This window comes from Ochotona princeps, chromosome 1 (assembly GCF_030435755.1).
Source record: "Ochotona princeps isolate mOchPri1 chromosome 1, mOchPri1.hap1, whole genome shotgun sequence".
NCBI lineage: Eukaryota > Metazoa > Chordata > Mammalia > Lagomorpha > Ochotonidae > Ochotona > Ochotona princeps.
Window position 1 is genome coordinate 94,897,484 of NC_080832.1, and position 20,935 is coordinate 94,918,418.

Genomic DNA, 20,935 nt, shown 5'->3' on the forward strand with positions numbered 1-20,935 from the left:
ATATTTATTTATTTATGTATTGAGTTATTTATTTATGACATGAAAGAGACAACATTATCTTCCTTTTTGACAAATTCCATTCATTCATACATTTCTTAAAATTATCAATCAATAGGGATGATGCTACAAAACCTTGCCTTAGCCAATTTAAAATGAACTCAAATTGTACTAGGGTCTTACTCTCACTGAATTGATGACAAAGACAGTCTAGATTTTTGTAGTGGAAACTAATGACTGCCTAGCTAAAATCTGCCTTCAGTTCATCGATGCAAATGAAATTCTGATTTTGGAGTCCATACACATTTTACATGATTCAGGATAAATTCTTAGACTAAGTCAATAATGGTAATTTGAATTCCGTTGTTTCCATGGTTTCAAATAATTACTAAATTGTGATTATGAAGATCAAAGAAAAATAATCAATGATTGTGAAGATGAAAAAATGAGCCGTGGAAGAGCTCAGTGAATTCACTCCAACATGTGGAGATGCCTTTTCATAGACTTCTGGCTTTAGGGGATGCTGTGTATTTCTTAGTAAATTGTTCATTAAAGCTGAAAGTGTTCTGTTTCATCCATATGTGATTTAAATTGATGTAAATAGCATTTCAAGAAGAGTAATTAAAATGAGCATCCACAGTTGTTTGGCACACACTTTTTTGTCTTGCATTATTATTTTATGGGACTCATAAGCATCCCTTTTGTAACCAATTAAAGATGTCCTGCTCACTATGAGTGTCTATCCCGAGGTGAGTGCTGTGATGCAGAAGCTTAAACTGTCACTGCAGATGCTCATATCTCATTTCAGAGCTCCTGAGACAGAGAACTGTCTCCACTTTCAATTCTCTCCCTGCTAATTCGCAACCAGTAAAGTAGTATATGAAGGATGAAGGTTCATACTCTTGGATCAAAGATACCGTATGGATGATGCAAATGGACTTCGTGCTTCTTGGCTCTGCCATAGCCCAGTCCTGGCTTTTGCAGGCTTTCTCTTGCTCTGCCTTTCAAGCAAAAATAATCAAGTAAGATAAAAAAGAGAAAAGAAAAGAAAAAAGAAATGCCTACCAGTAGAAAAAAATGAAAACTTTTCTGCTGAAAAATGTTGAAGATTGAATCAAAAAAGTAGTTAGAACTATACACTATAATCAATTTTAGACCTACAATTCTATTTCAAAGCTGGTGATTATAAATGTATTTAGAGTTGTTTCTCTATTGAGAATATTACATAATTAGTTAATTAGTTAGATATTTTATTTAATTAAGATTCTATAACCTCTGGTGAAGGTATAAAATATATGTTAATAAAGTCTCTTTTACCAATATAGGTATATGTGCATATATATGCATTAACAGGTTAACATTATTATTTGTCTAAATGGGAAAATCCAGTAATATTATGAAGTTTTATGAGTTTACTACCTATATTTAAAACATACTGACTTTGTCTAACAAATGAAACTTCTGTTTTAAGGACCAATTCTCCATAAAAAATACTATACACAACTAAAATTGCTGCAGACCTTTGCTCATAGATATCTTGATTGCTATGGATTTGTCTGTGGAAAAGTCTTGGAAAACACTGCTTCTAGCACCTCAAGATTTGGGGTGCACTCAATGGCATCTGAATAAATACAGGCACCTCAAAGAATGTCTTTGGGAAAAAACTTGAGAAATTTAAGTGCAGTAAATCACCGCAGCCCATATGGTTTTCTTCTCAAAGCTCTAAGGAAAAGAAAAGTAGGAAAGAAAGAGCCAGGCCGATGAGAATATTTGGAAATAGCAATGTCAGTTCATACAGGGACATGCCAGCGTGGCACTGCTGTAAATATATGATGCCGTCGTTATGGCCATCAGTTCCATAGATTTGATTAATGGGCTTGTTGAAATCACAGTTAGGTCTTGAGTATTCACTTGAATGCCATGGTAACAGATGGAATGAATGCATATGCCACAATCCCTGACTCTGTTTCCAGGACTACCATGGGAACTTCAAAAGCAGGAAAAGACATGGATTTGGAGCAACAGGAGAGTGCCTGCTTTTCTTCTGTCCTAAAATCTTTCCTTAATGACCTCTTTAATGTACCTTTTGGATGTACCTCATTGAATTCCAGTTGGTACCACTCCACTGATTCATAAGTCCCAGGAAAATCTATGGGAGTTTATGAAAAGAATTCTATGCTGAAAAAGAAGCCATGGGTAAATATGCAGCACAAAGCCTGCTTACCAGAAAAGTCAGGCTGCTCAGGAGCGAATTTCACTCATGTTGGGTTCTTCTGAGAAGCCTGTGATCTGTACTATCTGATGACCTGATTACACATTTCCCAGAACATCTCCCTCAGAAATCATATTTAATTCTCTGGTGGTGAGCATCCTTTATCATCTGGGATGAGAAATTTGTAAAAAGGAATTTGGGAAAACTCAAAATTCCATGGCTCTAGCTCAGGCCTCACCTGTCCTTGCCCAAACCAGATTTTCCAAGACCGTTAATTAACATGAATGTCCCACTGGTTTTGGAAAGTCAGTTGGTCCAGGACTGAAATAATTACCAGTATCATCATACAGAGAACTACAGGAAAATAGATGATATTCTAAGATTGGGTTAAATTTCAAGTTTTGTCAATTAGAAGATGTTTACTAATAATGGTCACCAAGAGTTTTTTAGTGAGATGTGGGTAGTCTAGAAAAATCATAGGGTGGTAACCCAGGAATCGTGAACTCATCATTAATAACAACTGAACTGTTTGTGCCACTAAATTTAAGGCAATGGGGAGGAAACATTTATTAGAGTTCTGAAAGGTTAATGTAGAAGTCTTTACACTGATGCAAACAGTAGTTAAATGAGACCAACACCAAATGACACCTCGGAGCGGTAATCAGGAGACGACCACACTCAGCTTCTGCTATTTCTCACCTTTGACTAAACCTACTGAAAAGGCAGACTGACATGGATCACTGTCATGCATGGAGCACAATCTCTTAGGGGCGTATACAAAGTACAGAAATAAACAGATCGGACAACAGTTGCCACACATTCGTTCTGAATTATAAAACATCCTGCTGTATGAACTGATCTAAATAGCGTAACACTTCTGTTAGATTCTTAGAATCTCAACTTCCTGCCAACATCTTATCCCAAGTCACCTCTGTCTATGCATAAAATATTTATGAAGCATATTTACTTCTATTTTTAAATTTTTTATGATACAGTTCCATAGGTTCAGTGGTTTCATCTTCCACCCCTCCCATTCCCCCTACATACCCACTGATTTCCCACATATTACTAAAATAGTATAGTCTCTTTTTATATATTTTATTTTGAATTATGTGGTACAATTTAGTATAGGCTGGGATTACCCTCCCCCAGACCCCCCCCAACAGATTTCCTCCTTTAACTACAATGGTGTAGTCCTTCATAAGGAATCATAATTCGATCAGTCTCTTATTTAAATGTACCCTGGCATTGTTGCTACAGACAATGTCAGACCAGCATCCCACTGTCTACACATGTCCAAGAGTTTCACTGGGAATCCATCTTTCATCTGGAAGCAGGGATGCATGTTCCATTATACCCCCACATCTGGACCTAAATCTACACCCAGAAACCATCAAACTATTAAAGGAAAACATAGGAAACACACTCGGAGATATAGGGACAGGGAAAGACTTCTTAGAAAAGACATCAAAAGCAAAGGCAATCCAAGCCAAAATGAACAAAGGGGACTACATCAAACTAAAAAGTTTCTATACAGCAAAGGAAACAATTAACAAAGTGAAGAAGCAACCAACAGAATGGGAGAAAAATTTTGCACACTACACAAGTGATGGGGGACTAATATCCAGGATTTACAAAGAGCTTCAGAAACCCAGGGACAGCAAAAAGGAAAAAATCCTGTAATAAAATGGGCAAAGGAAAATGAATAGATATTTTTCAAAAGAACAGATTCAAATGGCTAACAGACATATGAAATGATGCCCAGGCTCCTTAGCCATCTGAGAGATACCAATGAAAACCACATTGAAGTACCACCTAACTCCAGTGAGCTTAGCCTACATTCAGAACTCAACTAACAATACCTACTGGAGTAGATGTGGGGAGAAAGGCACCCTCCTTCACTGCTGGCGGGAGTGTAGGCTAGTACAGCCACTATGGAAATCAGTATGGAGAGTGCTTGGAGAATTGCAAAATAGAATAATTTTTCAACAACACTCACAAATCCATCCTTCTGCTGCTTAAGTTGAAGTGCACTTACGTCTAATTTCTGTCTTAATTCACTGTTACTACTGCACCATATTCATTTCTTTATAGAATCCATCACCTCTAGAAGTAATGACACTTATTTCTTAACTTTTTTAATCTCCAATTTCTGGCACAGTGTCTGAAACATAGCAACTGCTCAGTAAACAAATGTTGGACAAATCAACTAGTAGGTTTTCTATATTAGCTAATCGCTGCAGCACATTAAAAAAGAGAGACTTATTAACCATGTTTAAGTTAGAGTTACTGGGCAAAAAGAAGAGATGGAGAGATATCCCTCCACTGATTCACTCCCAAAAAAGGCTACAGTAACTGGGGGTGGGTCTGGCTGAAGCCAAGTGCAGGATTTGTTTTCTGTCATCCATGTGGATGCAGTGACCCAAACACCTGAGTCATCTTTTGCTGGTTTTGCCAGTCCACTAGCAGAGAAGTTATTTAGAAGGGTTAGTAGCCAGGGTATAAATCAGCACCATGTGGGATGCTTGTTGACCTCCCAGGTAGTGGCTTTACATGCTATGCCACAAGGCCAGCCCCATTTCAACATATTTTTTTAAGATTTGTTTATTTTTATTGGAAATGCAGATTTACAGAGAGCAGGAGAGACAGAGAGGAAGATCTTCTATTCAATGGTTCACTCCCCAAGTGGCTGCAACAGCTGGAGCTGAGCCAATCCAAAGCCAGGAGCCTCTTCCAAGTCTTCCACATGGGTGCAGGGTTCCAAGGCTTTCGGCTGTCCTCAACTGCTTTCCCAGGCCACAAGCAGGGAGCCTGATGGGAAGTGGAGCTTCTGGGATTAAAACCAGTGCACATATGAGGTCCCGGTGCGTTCAAAGCGAGGACTTTAACCACTACACTATTGCGCTAGGGCCATGTCAGCATATTTTTAAGCTGTCTCGCTGATTTCCTTCTTAGATTTGTCTTTTTCAAACAAATTTTTCTTATGTTAAAATCAGATGTTATAACTCTCTTGTTTAAAATTATTTTATGCCACTGTGCGGCCTTTCAAACTAAACCATTAAGTCAAGAATCAATTATTGCTTGACTAGCCGGAATGTCCTAATGAAGGGAAAGCAGAGATGAGTCCATGGATGCATTCTGAATGTGTGCAGATATATAAAAACCAAGAATGATTAATTCGTCACTGTAAGATGCTATAGTCTAAAATAAGGTAGTGTTGGGGTCTACAGGAGTATGGGTATTTGACCTAGTATAGGAGGAGCATGTTTGGAAAGGTTTCCCACTAGGACCCAATTGTGATAAAAGAGAAAGCTGTGGGGAAGAGGCCCTTACACCGTTCTCACATCATCTCCTTAGCCTGACCCCCAAGTATACTGAGTGCCTTTAGTCTGATGTTTGTCATTTTATCTCCTGTGTTTTCTCAGTCTGAACATTCTTTTCCAGTGGCAGGTGCCTATTAGCACACTAAATGTCCATGCTGTCTCTCCTTTCACTTTGACCTTCTTACTCTTGTTTCCAAGCAGATGGAATTCTTCTCCCCAGCCCCTACCCCAGATAAGGATCTCTATTTCACTTTCTGGCCTCCCCTTCTCTGTTCGGCACAAACATTTTTCTATAAGTAGTCTGGATTCTTTCCTCCATTGACCAGAGAACAGTTTGCATTTCCCCAGGCATTACCATTCTTAAATTAAATGGCAGTGTTATGGAAATGGAAATCTCCACACTCACTTCAGATGAACCCTCAATATTGCATTTGGAATATACAGAACAACATAAAGACATCTGATTTACCTAGGTAAACAAGGGCTTTAAAAACACTCTGTGAGAATCTGGGAATCTCCAGGGTTGGGATACAGGCTGCTTCCTGGCCTCCTGCTCCACTCTGGTCCTCTGCTCTGTGCATATGACCCCCTGTTAAGAGGCTGTCAGGATCGCTCTTGAATCCAACTGTATGTCTTTATAGTTTTGCTAATGTCTAATGCAGATTCGATTCTGTTGTCTATAAGTTACCTGTTATATTCTTGATAGGTTATACTTAACATCTTCTTCACACATTCTAAGAAGGTGGAAGATTTCTCTGCTCTCTTGATCCATTATGGAATAACAAAGGGTATTAAAACATATTAGGTTTTGGGCCCAGCGGTGTGGCCTAGCGGCTAAAGTCCTCGCCTTGAAAGCCCCGGGATCCCATATGGGCGCTGGTTCTAATCCCGGCAGCTCCACTTCCCATCCAGCTCCCTGCTTGTGGCCTGAGAAAGCAGTCGAGGATGGCCCAAAGCTTTGGGACCCTGCACCCGCGTGGGAGACCCAGAAGAGGTTCCTGGTCCCGGCATCGGATTGGCGCGTACCGGCCCGTTGCGGCTCACTTGAGGAGTGAATCATCGGATGGAAGATCTTCCTCTCTGTCTCTCCTCCTGTCCGTATATCCAGCTTTCCAATAATAATAAAATCTTTAAAAAAAAAAACATATTAGGTTTTACAGGTCTTTGATGTAGATCATAAGCAGTCTGACTCACATTGATTGCTGGTTCATTGGTTACATCACAATGTCTTATTGCATGTGAGATATGCTGTTTGAGGTTGAAGCAATATTATAGCTTACAGTTACTATTTTTCAGATTGACATCATTTCATCTTAAATTAAGGCAGACATGTGTTATCTAACCTTTTGGGATTGGTTCATTTCCCTTAGCATAATGATTTCCAGTTGAGTCCATTTGGCCACAAAGAACTGCATTTCAGTTTTTTAAATAGCTGAGTAGTATTCCATGGAGAAGATGAACCATAGCTTTCTTATCCAGTCTTGTATTGATGGGTATTTTGGTTGCCTCCAAGTTTTTGCAATTATTGATTGTGCTACTATGAACATAGGGGTGCCTGTTGGTTTCTGGTGTAACAGATGTTTTGGATATATTCCTAGAAGTGCTAATATGGGCACCAAGGGCTATACCCCAGCTGCCAAGGAGACCAATGGGAATTGGAGTGCCCTCATAGGCCAAAAACTCTGAGGTCATCCACTCCCTTTGGGATCTCCCACACAGGATGAAAGAAGCCCAGATACTTCCTCACAGGATCTAATGTCATCAGAACAACAGTCGGAAGCCTTGAGCAGTCCTCAGAAACAGAAGAACAGTAAACTTCCTTTGGGACTCTGGAGAGGAGCTTTCTCTGGTTCTTACTTAGTTCCAACTTTGGATCCCCACCCTCTCTTGCAATGACCACGGTTGCTGCGGAGCCCCCCCTCCTCCAAAAATAGATTAGATAGACAGAGACCAATAAGGAAAGCTTAGAAAAGACAGGAAATGGTCAGCTTGGACTTACATATACCTGACTAGGTAAGACACAAAGATTAGTTACTCCTCACTAAGGTATTGAATATTTCTCTGCACACCCCTCCTAAAACTGTTCTGTGCCTCAATTGTTAACATATGACTTGTTAGAGTTATAAGCTTGTTTGGACTATCCTAAAATTTGCCAAGTTCAGTAAAAAACATGCTTCAACACTATAAACTGCTAAATATAAAAATGAAAATAGACATGGGGCAGCTCCATACCCTATAACCAGTGAAAGGTGTATAGCAGCCAGTTATGTATAAACTAAAATTAAAATGTCAATGAAGTAGTCACAGGATGTGGTTAAGATCTTGCATTTTCTAACATATTGGTCACTCAATACCATGTCAATTAACTCCATAATGTCATAAATTGTTGTTGATGCAATGCTGTGGCTTTTAATTGGAAAGGTTGATATTCTGCTAGCTCTAGTTTCAGACTAGGGACGGTCTCCCAAGGAAACCATTGAATTTATCTGGACAGTAAGATGCTGGACACTATGCATGGTGCATGCTCGCAATGAACGAATCATGACTGGTTATGAACTGTAATACTGCAACAATGTGGAGGAATCCAACATGGGGGGGAGAGCTTGAGGAGGGGTTGGAGGAATCCCAGAGCCTATGAAACTGTGTAATAAAATGAAACTAAAAAAAAAAAAAAAAAAACTCTGTGAACAGAATGAAATATTGACTTCACATTTAATTTAATGTTGACAATTTAATTCAAATTGTAATGAAGAGTAATGAAACCAAATAGGAGAAAATATTTAACCTTTAATTTTAGTTATTTATTAGTGCTTACATAATGGTAATAATTATCACAGATTATCTTCTTATTCTCAATTTATTGATTATATGTACCTCTGTGTAACTATAAATAAAACACCTTGTGTCTATTCTGATTACAAAGTTTAAATCATATATATATGTTTAATATATATATTTCTAATCACAATTATACTTTTAAATTAAGCCAAAATGTATGGAAACACAATGATAAGTGGCAATTGAAGAATATCACTAAATAAGTTAACTTCACACAGAAAAATTATATTCATACATAGCATATATCATTATAAATGCACAGTGAATTTCATAATGTAACTGTTCCTCACAATTTTGGTATGAAATAAAGGCATGAAGTTTAAAAACTAAAATTCAACATATTGAAATAATAAAAATACGGGGACACCATTTTGATTTTTGAGACTCATCATTACCCAGACACACTGAGGAACTTAAAGTCAATGCTAATGATTTAGGTGGTGATTTGAAAATATGTAAAAATGCATAAATAACAATATACTGGATATGTTCATTTACATTTCTTTTATGACAAGATAACAGAAATATATAAGCTTGGTCAGAAAAATTCCTGCTAAATATAACAGCATATTGCTATATTGCTAGTTAATATCACATGCAATCATATTAACCATCCAAGAAAATCATGCAAAATGTAATTTTCACTAACAGTTTTTGTTTTCCAGGAAATTTTATTCTACACTAGTGTTACCAAAGATACAAATGGGTGGTTTTACTTAAACATTTTCTTAAGAAAAAATAAATCTATCATCATGATGCCACATTACTGTACTACACATTGTTATATTCAATAAGTCAACGTTATTAAATTCATCCTAACATTTTCTTTATTAATTATGGACATGTTATATTGCTTGTTTTCTTTAAATACTTGCTTTAAAGAAAGTGGTTGTTCATGAGTCTTGCTTCATGATGAATAACTCTTCCAGGTACTTGGATTGGTGAAGGCTCTCTTGTTGGATTTGATATTTTAGAGGTTCTATATAAAAGTAAAAGCAAAAGTTAACCATATGCCATTTCAAGTATTTTACAAATGGTCTGTGCGTGCTTTTATTTCTGGATCGAGTTTGTGGCTGGAGGAAGAAAATGATCAAGTTTCTGAATGTAAAGTTCCAGTAATAAACTCTCATAAAGCTATTCTAAAGTGCATCAGTAATTTAGCTGTGATTTCCAAGTAATCAGGTTTTATATAAAGACTTTTCTCAAATTTTTAAGGTTAAATCATTTTTTTCTACAAAAATATAGGAAGCTAAAGGTTTTTAAAATGCAGCACAACATGAACCAAATGGAAAAATCAATGTTGTCTGCAAAAGTACTCCTGTGGTTGGGACTTGACCGTAAGGTCAGTGGGCTGTGACTTAAATAAAACTGGGTTTCTTTGATTATGGAGCTAACTTACCTTCAGATGTGGGAAAACACAGAGTTCCTTGTTCTGATGCTTTTGCGTTGTTTTCATGATGACTGTTGGTTTTTCATTTACCTAACACTGTCTCTGGAATTTTCAGGTTACACAGCAGCATGGATCTTAAAATCATGCGGAAAGTCATTTGTAATGAAATATAAAGTACTTACGAATACAAATAATTCGCTTTTAAATATGTATTACAGTAAATTCAAGATTTTTGTCTATAGAAACAATACGTCCACTGTCATTCAATTCATGGACATATTTAGATGCAGGGAAGAAGTCAGGTGAGGTTCCAGCTGACACACAGGGAATTGTGAGTGTTCTATAACTGTTTTACCTTGGAATGGCACTCATCTGTAAAAACTTGTGGCCCCTTGTGGCAGATATGAATTGAATACATTGTGTGTGGCTATGTAGTAAAGACTGAAAAGTATTAAAGTAAGAATTTTGTTAGGCCAGAAAACCATCTGTGCTTTTCTGAAACAATAAGTTTGTCCTCGAATGTATAGGCATGTTCAGTAACTGAACAGTGCTCTCAAATATTTTAAACTAAAGAAGGCTTAATAAATCCCAAATGCGACTTTCCCTCTTAGAAATGAACTCTAATTATTTGGCTTTCAAACTGTATTTGGAACATAGGCAAGAGCTCATACAAATCTAACTTTCAAGGCATTGGAGAAAAGCAGCTTATTTTAGTACTGGTTTGAATAATCATCACATTAAGTGTTTAAAGGGGTTTGTATTAAACTGGTAAATATTTTATTTAGCTGTAGTGCATTTAAAAATAAGTAAATTTGATCATACCTTTATCACATATTTGATGATTTGTTATTACCTTGTATCTCCCCACCTCAGGCTCATTTTATCTGTGCGTTAAGACCCCAAGATATATAAGTCTTGAACTTTCGGAGGAGCAATCAATCTTTTTAGATGTTACATGTCATGAGATAAGAGAAATATTGAAACTCATTCTTTTAAAAGTCCAATTGTATTATTAAATACAATTTATGTGTGTACATATATGTATATGTGTGTATTTCCTCTATTAAATGTAACATTCATATTTTACATATGTATGTAATGAAAATATAATTGACTAAAATGAGATTAAATATTCTTAAGAGTATGTATGTATGTAGAATTTTACGTGCAACTGTAAAAAATTTTAAATTTCAGAAATTTAGAAGCAGTGGGGCAGGCAACTGACATAGTAATTGTCAGTACCAGGGAGGCCCACACCCCATGTCAGAGTGCCTGGTTCAAATCTCAGCTCTTCTACTTCCAATCCAGCTGCTTACTAATTTGAAACCAGGTAGGTAGCAGGTGATATACCGAGCACTTTGTCTCTGCCTTCTATTTGGTACATTGGAATAGAGTTCTAGGTTCCTGTTTGAGGTAGGCATTTCATGAGTTAAACACCAGGTGAAAGTTCTCTCTCTCTGTTCTGTTTTCTTATATAATGAAAATAAATTTTAGAAAATGCAAAGAAATCAAATGTAATAATTTAGAGAGTATGTATCTCTAATCGTGAAGTCTTACTTCCTTACTAGAGCATTACTGTAATTAAGCATATGAAAAATATTCAGAAAGAGTAAATAAATCAATGTCAGCTAGTGGTAGTGTCTTTCTCTGTGAACACTATGAGGCCTCATTAAATATCTCATTCAATTATTGTATATTAAACTTGAATGAAATTCATTGGTAAATTAGAATGAAGAATGGGTCTTGAAGGATATGTAAGCTTCAAAAAAGTACATGATAAGTTGGTAATGTGAGCTCCTCAATGTTGCAAATAATTTGTATAAGGGATGCACCAAAATTTAATTTTGATTTTGTGGGAAAAGTAGGAGGAACATTGCTAAAATTTTAATTTTACAGATATGTAACACAAATGTGCTTATAAAATATAGCATACAGTGTCTCCAATGATCCCATTTCCTTTACACAGACGCAACATAAGGTGTTCACTGATATAGCCCATGGAAAAGGTGATTTTGTGTCTTAAAGAGAAGGATTGATTATCAGACCCTTGGAACACAGTGTGTCCCTTGCAGCCCTTCAGCTCTGGGGTGTGTCCAGTTACCTGAGCTTTAGCATAATCAGCAGCAGGGTCCCACAGGTGACCATGACACATGTGACAGCATAGATTACATCGCCTACAAACACAATATGAAAAAAGCACATTATTTAAAATATTATAATTCAAATGTTTCAGAGAATTTAATTTAAACTCACCGTTGAAGGGGAGCTGAAATTCAGTCAAGGTTATTTCCTTTGTGTGTTTTCTCTTATACAGTGTGATGCTTTTGACATTTGACAGGGTTGGATAATCTGAAAGAAAATGATAAAAATAAGATTAAACTACTTCAGCATGGATTATTTTATCCCAAAGGTTCTAATTTGTCTTACGTTATAAAGTAGCTATTTCTATAATGCAATTTTAATGAATCTAATAGATACGAGTGAAAGTGAGAACACTTTTCTGAGTGTAATATCTTGTTTTTCCCACTTTTACTCAAATAATTCCCTATAGAAAATGTTTTTTGTAAAGCATAACTAAAAATGATTACATTTTTATATATGTATACTAGAAAAAGTAAAATATTGTAACTTTAGGTTAACTGTGGTGATATTGATCCCAGCTGGGTCCTCACATTCTGTTATGATCTATTTTTCTCTTCCAAAGGGGTGACTCATGAAAATTAACGCACCCAGACTTCTTGGCCACTTGCATGAGAAACACAATATGATGAAATGACCAGCTTCTAGCAACTTTACAAAAAAATATGACCAGGTCTTAAAAATAAGTTCTTTCCTGTTAAGGTACGATGTTTTTACTTTCGATTTTCCACTTTGAAGACAAAAAAAAAAAAAAAAAACAAACGCAATCTTCAAAATAAATTGATAGGTCTAGTTTCAGTGGTTTTTATTGTCAACTCTGAAGTAAAATCATCCTTATTTTTGCTTCAGCCCAATACAAATGTGAATTTCACATGAAGACCCTGATAATCATTTTGATTATGATGTTCATTTGAAGGCATTAGAAACAATGAAGTAGCGTCTTCATTTAGAGGTTTTGCTGTCCCCTGTAGATTTTTCATGTGTTTTTAAGAATTGGAAGTGTGTAGCAATTTATGTGCCAAATTGTACATAAAGAAATGTATGAAAATGGGCTATTGCACTTGTGGACACATGCTGACAGTGTTCTCTGAGTAGAAGGAAATTAGAAGACATATTGCCAATGACTCTATTCAACCCTCTCCACCAGGACCCCTGTACAGAAATCAGTGCCTTGGAGGCAAAGGTTTAAACTCTAAGTTAGAAATAATCAGCAGGCAGATAGATTAGAGTTTCAGAGCAGTAATATGATTTTCAATGTGAGTCAGGGGAAAAGCAATATGAGAACCAGAAAAAATAAAAGGATTAGCCATTAGAAAATCATTCTCAGAGAATCTGAACTCTGGTATACATAACGCTGTGCTTGCGATGTTTATTAGTTCCCTGCTTACATTATGCGATTAGATAATGTGAAAGAAGTTTTATAAGCCCCTGTCCTTTGGAACTAAAAAGTCAACCTCTGTGAAAGGTGAAAGTACAAGAAGTAGAGGTTCCAAATTTTTGTTCAATTTTGTGACTACAAAACATATTTTATTTAACATAAATAAATGGAAACATGGAGCAAATCTAAATAATACTGTTTTCATAGTAGTACTTCCTTTATGAAAAATTTAGGTTTAATAAAATTGAACATCTAGTTTTCTGAAGCAAAATGAGTAATAAAATTGTGTATTTAAATCAAGCCAGAATATGACAAGATGGTTTAAATCAATACTAAGTTCAGTATCAGAATATGAAAGATGAATAGCTTTAGTATCTTTAAAGGTTATCTTATAAAGTACTGAACACACTGATACTCTAAATGTGAATGTATGTAATATATGTTGTATTTGAACTATGCTATTTTTCTTGCATGAAATTCTATCCCAGAGTATAATTGTTCTAGTTACCTTTTATAATTAATGATTGCATGAGAGAAAGGAGATTATTTTTGATAAATTAGGCTTTTAGATATGTAACCACTTAAAGTAATTCTTAAACATTCACCTAGCAAATTTAGAAAGAATTGTCTCATTCACTAAATTTCACTCACATGGAACTCATTAACAAAGTTATAATAGATCAATGACAGAAATGCTAACTAAAGATCCCAATGAAAATGTAAATGAGCCTAGCAATCACTCTACAATCTTAAATATTGCACCCTAGGAGGATACCAAATACCAGTTAGAGATTAATGTTTCTGAGGGTTTCTTGGCTACTGAAACCCAATGGAGATTCTTCCCCTCTTTTTTTTTTTTTTTTTTTTTTTTACTTATCTTGTGTTTTTTTTTTTTGTTTTTTTTTTGTTTTTTTTTTTTTTTACTTATCTTGTGTTTTTTTTTTTTTTTTTTTTTTTTGTTAATTATTTTGCATTATGTGACAGTTTCATAGGCTCTGGGAATCCCCCCCTCCCTCCCCCTCCCCTCTCCCCGGTGGATTCCTCCACCTTGATGCAGTATTACAGTTCAAATTCAATCAAGATTCTTTCATTGCAAACATATACCAAGCATAGAGTCCAGCTACTTATTGTCCAGATTGGTTGAACAGTTTCTTGGGGAGACCTTTTCTGGTCTGAAGTTTGAGCTGGCAGAATATCATCACAGTCAATTAAGAGTCCCAATATAACATCAACAGCAATTTGCAATGTTATGGAATTGACATGGTTTTGAGTAACCAGTGTATTAAAAAGAAAAAAAAAAAAAAAAAAAAAAAAAAAGGAAAACAAGTCCTAGCCACAACCTATGATTAGCTCATTGACATTTCAATTTAGTTCATATACAGGACCGGCTGCTCTATACCTTAAAATGGCCATAAGGCACCATTCAGCTGTTTCGTGTCCATTTCATCTTAGTATTTAGCCAGTTGTTGTGTTGAAGTAAAATTTTGCTGATCTTGGCAGATTTTAGGATAATCCAGACTGGCTTGTAACTCTAACAAGATATATGTCAACATTTTAGGTGCAGAACATTTTTTTTTTTTTTGGGGGGGGGGGAGTGTGCAGGAAAATCCTCAGCACCATGGTGAGGAGTAAAACTAATCTTTGTGACCCACCCAGCGAGGCATGAGCCAATCCATGCCAGCTCTTTCCTGTCAGATTTCAAGTTCTACTTTCTGTTGTTTATTTATTTTAGGTTTTTTTTTTTTTTTTTTAGTTTGTATGATTGTTTGTTTGCTGTGAGGGGTTTTCGAAGCGATCCCGATGGTCATTGCGAGGGAGGGGGGGTCCAGAGGTGGAGCCAGTCTCGGACCAGAGAAAGCTCTCCTCCCTGGTCCGGAAGGACGTTTATTGTTCTTCTGTTTCTGCAGACCACTCAGGGCTTCTGGTTGTCTTTCCGATGACGTTGGTTTCTGCACTGTAGTGTTTGGACTTCTTCCATCCCCTGTGGAAGCTCCGGTTGGGGGTGGGTGACCTCAGAGTACTCGGCCTCCGAGGGCATCCAATTCCCTGTGGCCTCCTTGGCAGTTGGGATATAGTCCTTGTTGCTCGTATTAATAGTTTGTGGTGAAGGTCTGGGAGTCTTCATGGTTGGGATCCAGGCTTTCTCCTTACCACCTGCTCCACCCTGGAGTGCTCCCCTGCTCCACGCACATGACCTCCTGTTAAGAGGTTGTCAGGATCGCACCCGATTCCCCCCTCATGCATTGGTATAGTAGTTTTATTGTTGTTTAGTGCCACTTTGAGTCTGTTATCTATGAATTACCAGATTTGATCTTGATAGGCTATATTGTACTTTTTTCTCACTCTTTTTATGGTCCTGAAAGATTTCCCTGCACTCCCCCCCATTACAGGTTAACATAGCGTATTGAGGGTATAGTAGGTTTTACAGATTTTCGATGTAGATCTTAAGTATTCTGACATTAATTGTTGGTTTATAGATTATATCGCCTTATCTTATTGCATTGGATACAGGTTATAAGAGATTGCACTAATATTGCAATAAACAGGTACTATTTTCCAAGTTGTTCTCTTTTCATCTCAGATTAAGGCAAACATGTGGTATTTAACCTTTTGGGATTGGTTCATTTCTCTTAGCATGATGGATTCCAGTCGGGCCCATTTGTCCACAAAGAATTGCATTTCGTTTTTCTTAATAGCTGAGTAGTATTCCATGGAGTAGATGAACCATAACTTTCTTAGCCAGTCTTCCACTGATGGGCATTTTGGCTGCTTCCAGGTTTTTGCGATCGTAGATTGTGCTGCTATGAACATAGGTGTGCATGTTGGTTTCTTGAGTAGAAGATGTTTTGGATATATCCCAAGGAGTGCTATTGCTGGATCATATGGTATGTTGATTTTCAGTTGTTTGAGTATTCGCCAAACTGATTCCCATAGAGGCTGTACAAGTCTACACTCCCACCAGCAGTGGAGAAGGGTTCCCTTTTCCCCACATCCTCGCCAGCAAGTGTTGGTGGTATTATGTATGTGTGCCATCCTTACTGGAGTTAGGTGGTACCTCATTGTTGTCTTCATTTGGATTTCCCTTATTGCCAGGGAACTTGAGCATTTTTTCATATGCTTGTTTGCCATTTGGGTTTGTTCTTTTGTGAAGTGTTTGCCCATTTCCCGTGCCCATTTCTTGAGCAGTTTGTTTGTTCTGGTGTTTTGGTTTCTCTGGAGATCTTTGTATATTCTGGAGATTAGCCCTCTATCACCTATGTCGTGTGCGAAAATCTTCTCCCATTCTGTGGGTTGCCTTTTTACTTTATTGATTGTTTCTCTAGCTGTACAGAAGCTTTTTAGTTTGATGAGGTCCCAATTGTTTATTTTGGTCTCGATTTCTACTGCATTTGGAGTCTTTTTTAGGAAGTGAGGGCCTACCCCTAAGTGTTCCAGTGTGTTTCCAACATTTTCTTCCAAAAGTTTGAAGGTTTCTGGATGTAGGTTTAGGTCTTTTATCCATTTAGATTCGATCTTGGTGTATGGTGAGAGATGTGGGTCTATCTTTTTGTTTCTGCAGGCTATTAACCAGTTGTCCCAACAGCATTTATTGAACAGACCTTTCCATTTGCTTGGGTTGTTGTCTGTCTTTTTGTCGAAGATTAATTGACTGTATCTGTGTGGGTTTCCATCTGTTGTTTCTATTCTGCTCCACTGATCTTCCTCTCTATCTTTGTGCCAGTACCAGGCTGTTTTGATGACCACTGCCCTATAGTATGTCCATAGATCTGGTACTGTGATTCCCCCTGTTAAGTGCCTGTTCTTCAGAGTGGTTCTGGCTATTCGTGGTTTTTTGTGTTTCCAGATGAATCTGTGTATCATTTTTTCCAGTTCGATGAAGAATGCTGTGGGTAATTTGATTGGGATTGCATTGAATGTATATATTGCTTTTGGTAGTATAGACATTTTGATGATATTAATTTTGCCTATCCAGGAGCATGGGATGTTGTTCCATCTTTCGAGGTCTTGTTCTATTTGATTTTTGAGTGTTTTGTAATTTTCTTCATAAAGGTCATCTACGCTTTTGGTTAAATTTATTCCCAGATATTTCATGCTTTTCTCTGTTATTTTGAATGGTAGCTTGTTGGTTAGATCTTCTTCCATCTTGCGGCCATTTGCATACACCATGGCTGTTGATTTTTGTTCATTTATCTTGTATCCTGCCACTCTGCCAAATTCTCGTATGAGTTCTAGGAGTCTTTGTATTGAATTTTTTGGTTCTTCTATGTAGAGAATCATGTCGTCTGCGAATAGTGAAAGCTTGACTTCTTCATTTCCAATTTGGATTCCTTTGATTTCTTTGTCTTGTCTTATGGCTTCTGCAAGTACCTCTAGGACTATATTGAATAGCAGTGGTGATAGTGGGCAGCCTTGTCTTGTTCCAGATCTCAGTGGGAAGGGATCCAGTTTTTCTCCATTTAGTATGATGCTGGCATTGGGTTTTTCATATATTGCTTTGATTATGTTGTGGATTGTTCCTTCTATCCCCACCCTGGTTAGGGTTTTTAACATGAAGGGGTGTTGAATTTTGTCGAAGGCTTTTTCTGCATCTATTGATACTATTATATGGTTTTTGTTTTTCAGTTTTTGGATGTGATGTATCACATTTATGGATTTTCTTATGTTGAACCATCCCTGCATTCCCTGGATGAAACCTACTTGGTCTGGGTGGATGATCTGTCTGATGTTTTTTTGTATTCTATTGGCTAGGATTTTGTTGAGAATCTTAGCGTCAACGTTCATCAGGGAGATCGGTCTGTAGTTTTCCTTCTCTGTTAATTCTCTATTCGGTTTGGGGATTAAGGTGATATTGGCTTCATAGAATGAGTTTGGAAGAGTTGCTTCCTTTTCTATTGTTTTGAAGAGCTTGTAAAGGATTGGGGTTAGCTCTGGTTGGAATGTTTTGTAGAATTCTGTGGTAAAACCATCTGGGCCTGGGCTTTTCTTTGTTGGGAGCTCTTTAATCACTGATTCTATCTCTGATTCAGTAATGGGTTTATTCAGGTCTTCTGTTGCTTCTGGGGTGAGTTTTGGTAAGTGGTGGGAGTCTAGGAATCTTTCCATTTCCAAGTGATTATCGAATTTGTTGGCATATAGTTCTTTGTAATAATTTCTAATTATTTCCTTAATGGTAGTAGCGTCTGTTGTTATGTTGCCTTTTTCATCTTTGATACTGCTAATTCTTGCTTTGTCTTGTTTTTTCTTTGTCAATCGGGCCAATGGGGTATCTATTTTGTTTATCCTCTCAAGGAACCAGCTTTTTGATTCATTTATTTTCTGAATGGTTTTTTTAATTTCTTTCTGGTTTAGTTCTTGTCTTGTTTTGATAATTTCTTGTTTCCTCTTGTTTGTGGGGTCTTTCTGCTGTTGCTTTTCCAGTTCCTGGAGGTGTGTCCTTAATTCTTGCATTTGTTGCCTTTCTTGGGCTTTGACGTGCACGCTTATTGCAATAAACTTACCACGCAACACTGCTTTGGCGGTGTCCCATAAGTTTTGGACTTTTGTATCTGGGTTTTCGTTGATTTCCATAAATTTTTTGATCTCGTCTTTAATTTCTTCTCTAACCCATTGTTCGTTTAATAGCATATTGTTCAGCCTCCAGGAGTTTACATGTTTCCTGGGACATTTTGAGTTGTTGATTTCCAGTTTCACTCCGTGATGGTCTGAGAAGGTACATGGTACGATTCTGATATTTCTGTAGTTAGTTAAACTTGCTTTGTGTCCTATTATGTGGTCTATCCTGGAGAAGGTGCCATGCACTGCTGAGAAGAAGGTGTAGTCTGTGGCCTTAGGATGAAATATTCTATAGACGTCTACTAGGTCCAGTTGTTCTATTGTGTGTGTGAGATCTGTGGTTTCTCTGTTGAGCTTTTGCTGCGTTGATCTATCTATTGGTGCTAGTGGGGTGTTCAGGTCTCCCAGAATTATCATATGTTCATCTATGTCTCCCTTTAAGTCCAAAAGTAGTTGTTTCACGTAGCTGGGTGCATCCGGGCTAGGAGCATAAATGTTAAGAATGGCGATTGGTTCTTGTTGGATCCTCCCTTTCAAGAAGATGTAGCGCCCTTCCCTATCCTTTTTGACATTTGTTACTTTGAAGTCCGTATCATCTGAGAATAGGACTGCCACACCAGCCTTTTTTTCTCGTCCATTGGCATGGAATATTTGTTTCCACCCTTTCACTTTAAGTTTCCTGAAGTTCCTTCTGGTTAGATGTGTTTCTTGCAAGCAGCATATAGTTGGGTCCTGATTTTTAACCCAGTCTGCTAATCGGTGCCTTTTGAGTGATGAATTTAAGCCATTTGTATTGAGGGTTAATATTGAGAAATTATAATTTTGCCGTGACATATGCCTGTGTTTTTGAGGTTGTTGGTAATTGATTGTCGTTTCTGTGGATGGACTTTATTGAGATCTCCCTGATTGCCATCCTTGCTTATGGCTTGCTTCCTTTTTCTCTGGGAGTAGCGCATTTCTAAGGAGATTTTGTAGAGTTGGTTTTGTGTTGGCATATTCTTCTAATTTCTCTTTGCTGTGGAAGTATCTAGTTTCATTCTCGTATACAAATGAAATCTTTGCTGGGTAGAGTATTCTTGGTTGACAGTTGTTCTCTTTCAGTACTTGAAAGATTTTGTTCCACTCCCTTCTTGCCTGGAGCGTCTGTTCTGAGAAGTCGGCAGTGATTCTGATGGTCCTGCCCCTAAATGTAAGCTTCTCTTTGGTTCGTGCTAACCTTAGGATTCTTTCTTTGTATTCATTGGAGGGTAGCTTGATTACCACGTGTCTTGGGGAGGATCGTTTTGGGTCCACCCTGTGGGGAGTCCTCTGGCCTTCCTGAATTTGGATTGGGTTCATGTTCCAGGTATTTTGGAAGTTCTCCTGCATAATTTCCTCAAGTACTGGTTGTATGCCTGTCTCTCTTTCCACTCCTTCTGGGAGCCCCATTATTCTGATATTTGACTTCTTGATGTTGTCGTTCATCTCTTGGATCGTCTTGGTTGCCTTGTGTAGTTGTGACTCTAGTTGGTTAATAATCTGCCTGTTTTCATTCTGGGAATCTTCCAAGTCGGATATCCTGTCTTCTGCTGCTGTAATTCTGTTGCCTAAGCTCTCAACTTTGTTCTTCAAGTCTAGGATCTCGTTTTTGAGCGATTTTGTTTCTGTGACTATGTGGTTTTTAAAATCTTTGAGCTCGTCCCATCGCTTTTCATTGTCTCTGAAGAGTTTTATAATTATTTTTCTGAACTCCTTATCAGAGACGTCTTCAATTTCTTCATCTGTAATCTCTGCGATTGACCAAGCTTTATGGTGGCTTTTTGGGGCGGAGCAAGCTGTGTCTACGTCACTAACTCTCTTATTTCTTCCCATATTTGTGGCCCAAGGTGTTGTTGGATTCTCACCCTAGTCTAGTGTTTGTTTTTGAGAGACCCAGGCACCAGCTTGCTGAGGGGTCTCCAAGCGCTATCCTGTAGAGATCCGAGCGTGCAGGCGTGGAGTAGCAGGGTGCGGGAATTTTCAAGGCACTTTTGGTGCGTCTCCAGTACACTGGACCACAGGGCGCCGCTTCCAAGGCCCAGCAGACTCAAAGCGCACTCTCAGCTTGTCCCCTACACGTATGAGAC

The 20,935-nt window shown here is 37.5% G+C and overlaps 1 protein-coding gene across 1 annotated transcript in view; it reads right to left on the reverse strand.

The window, feature by feature from the left end:
• Positions 1-9,246: 9,246 nt before the first annotated feature.
• The window catches only part of GFRAL (GDNF family receptor alpha like), a 57,934-nt gene continuing 46,245 nt past the window's right edge, over positions 9,247-20,935 (reverse strand). The window contains exons 8-10 of the mRNA XM_058669698.1: positions 12,014-12,109; positions 11,862-11,934; positions 9,247-9,349 (exon numbers count right to left, since the gene is read on the reverse strand). Coding sequence (XP_058525681.1) covers positions 9,247-9,349; positions 11,862-11,934; positions 12,014-12,109 — 272 coding nt within the window. The remainder of the gene's footprint in view (positions 9,350-11,861; positions 11,935-12,013; positions 12,110-20,935) is intronic.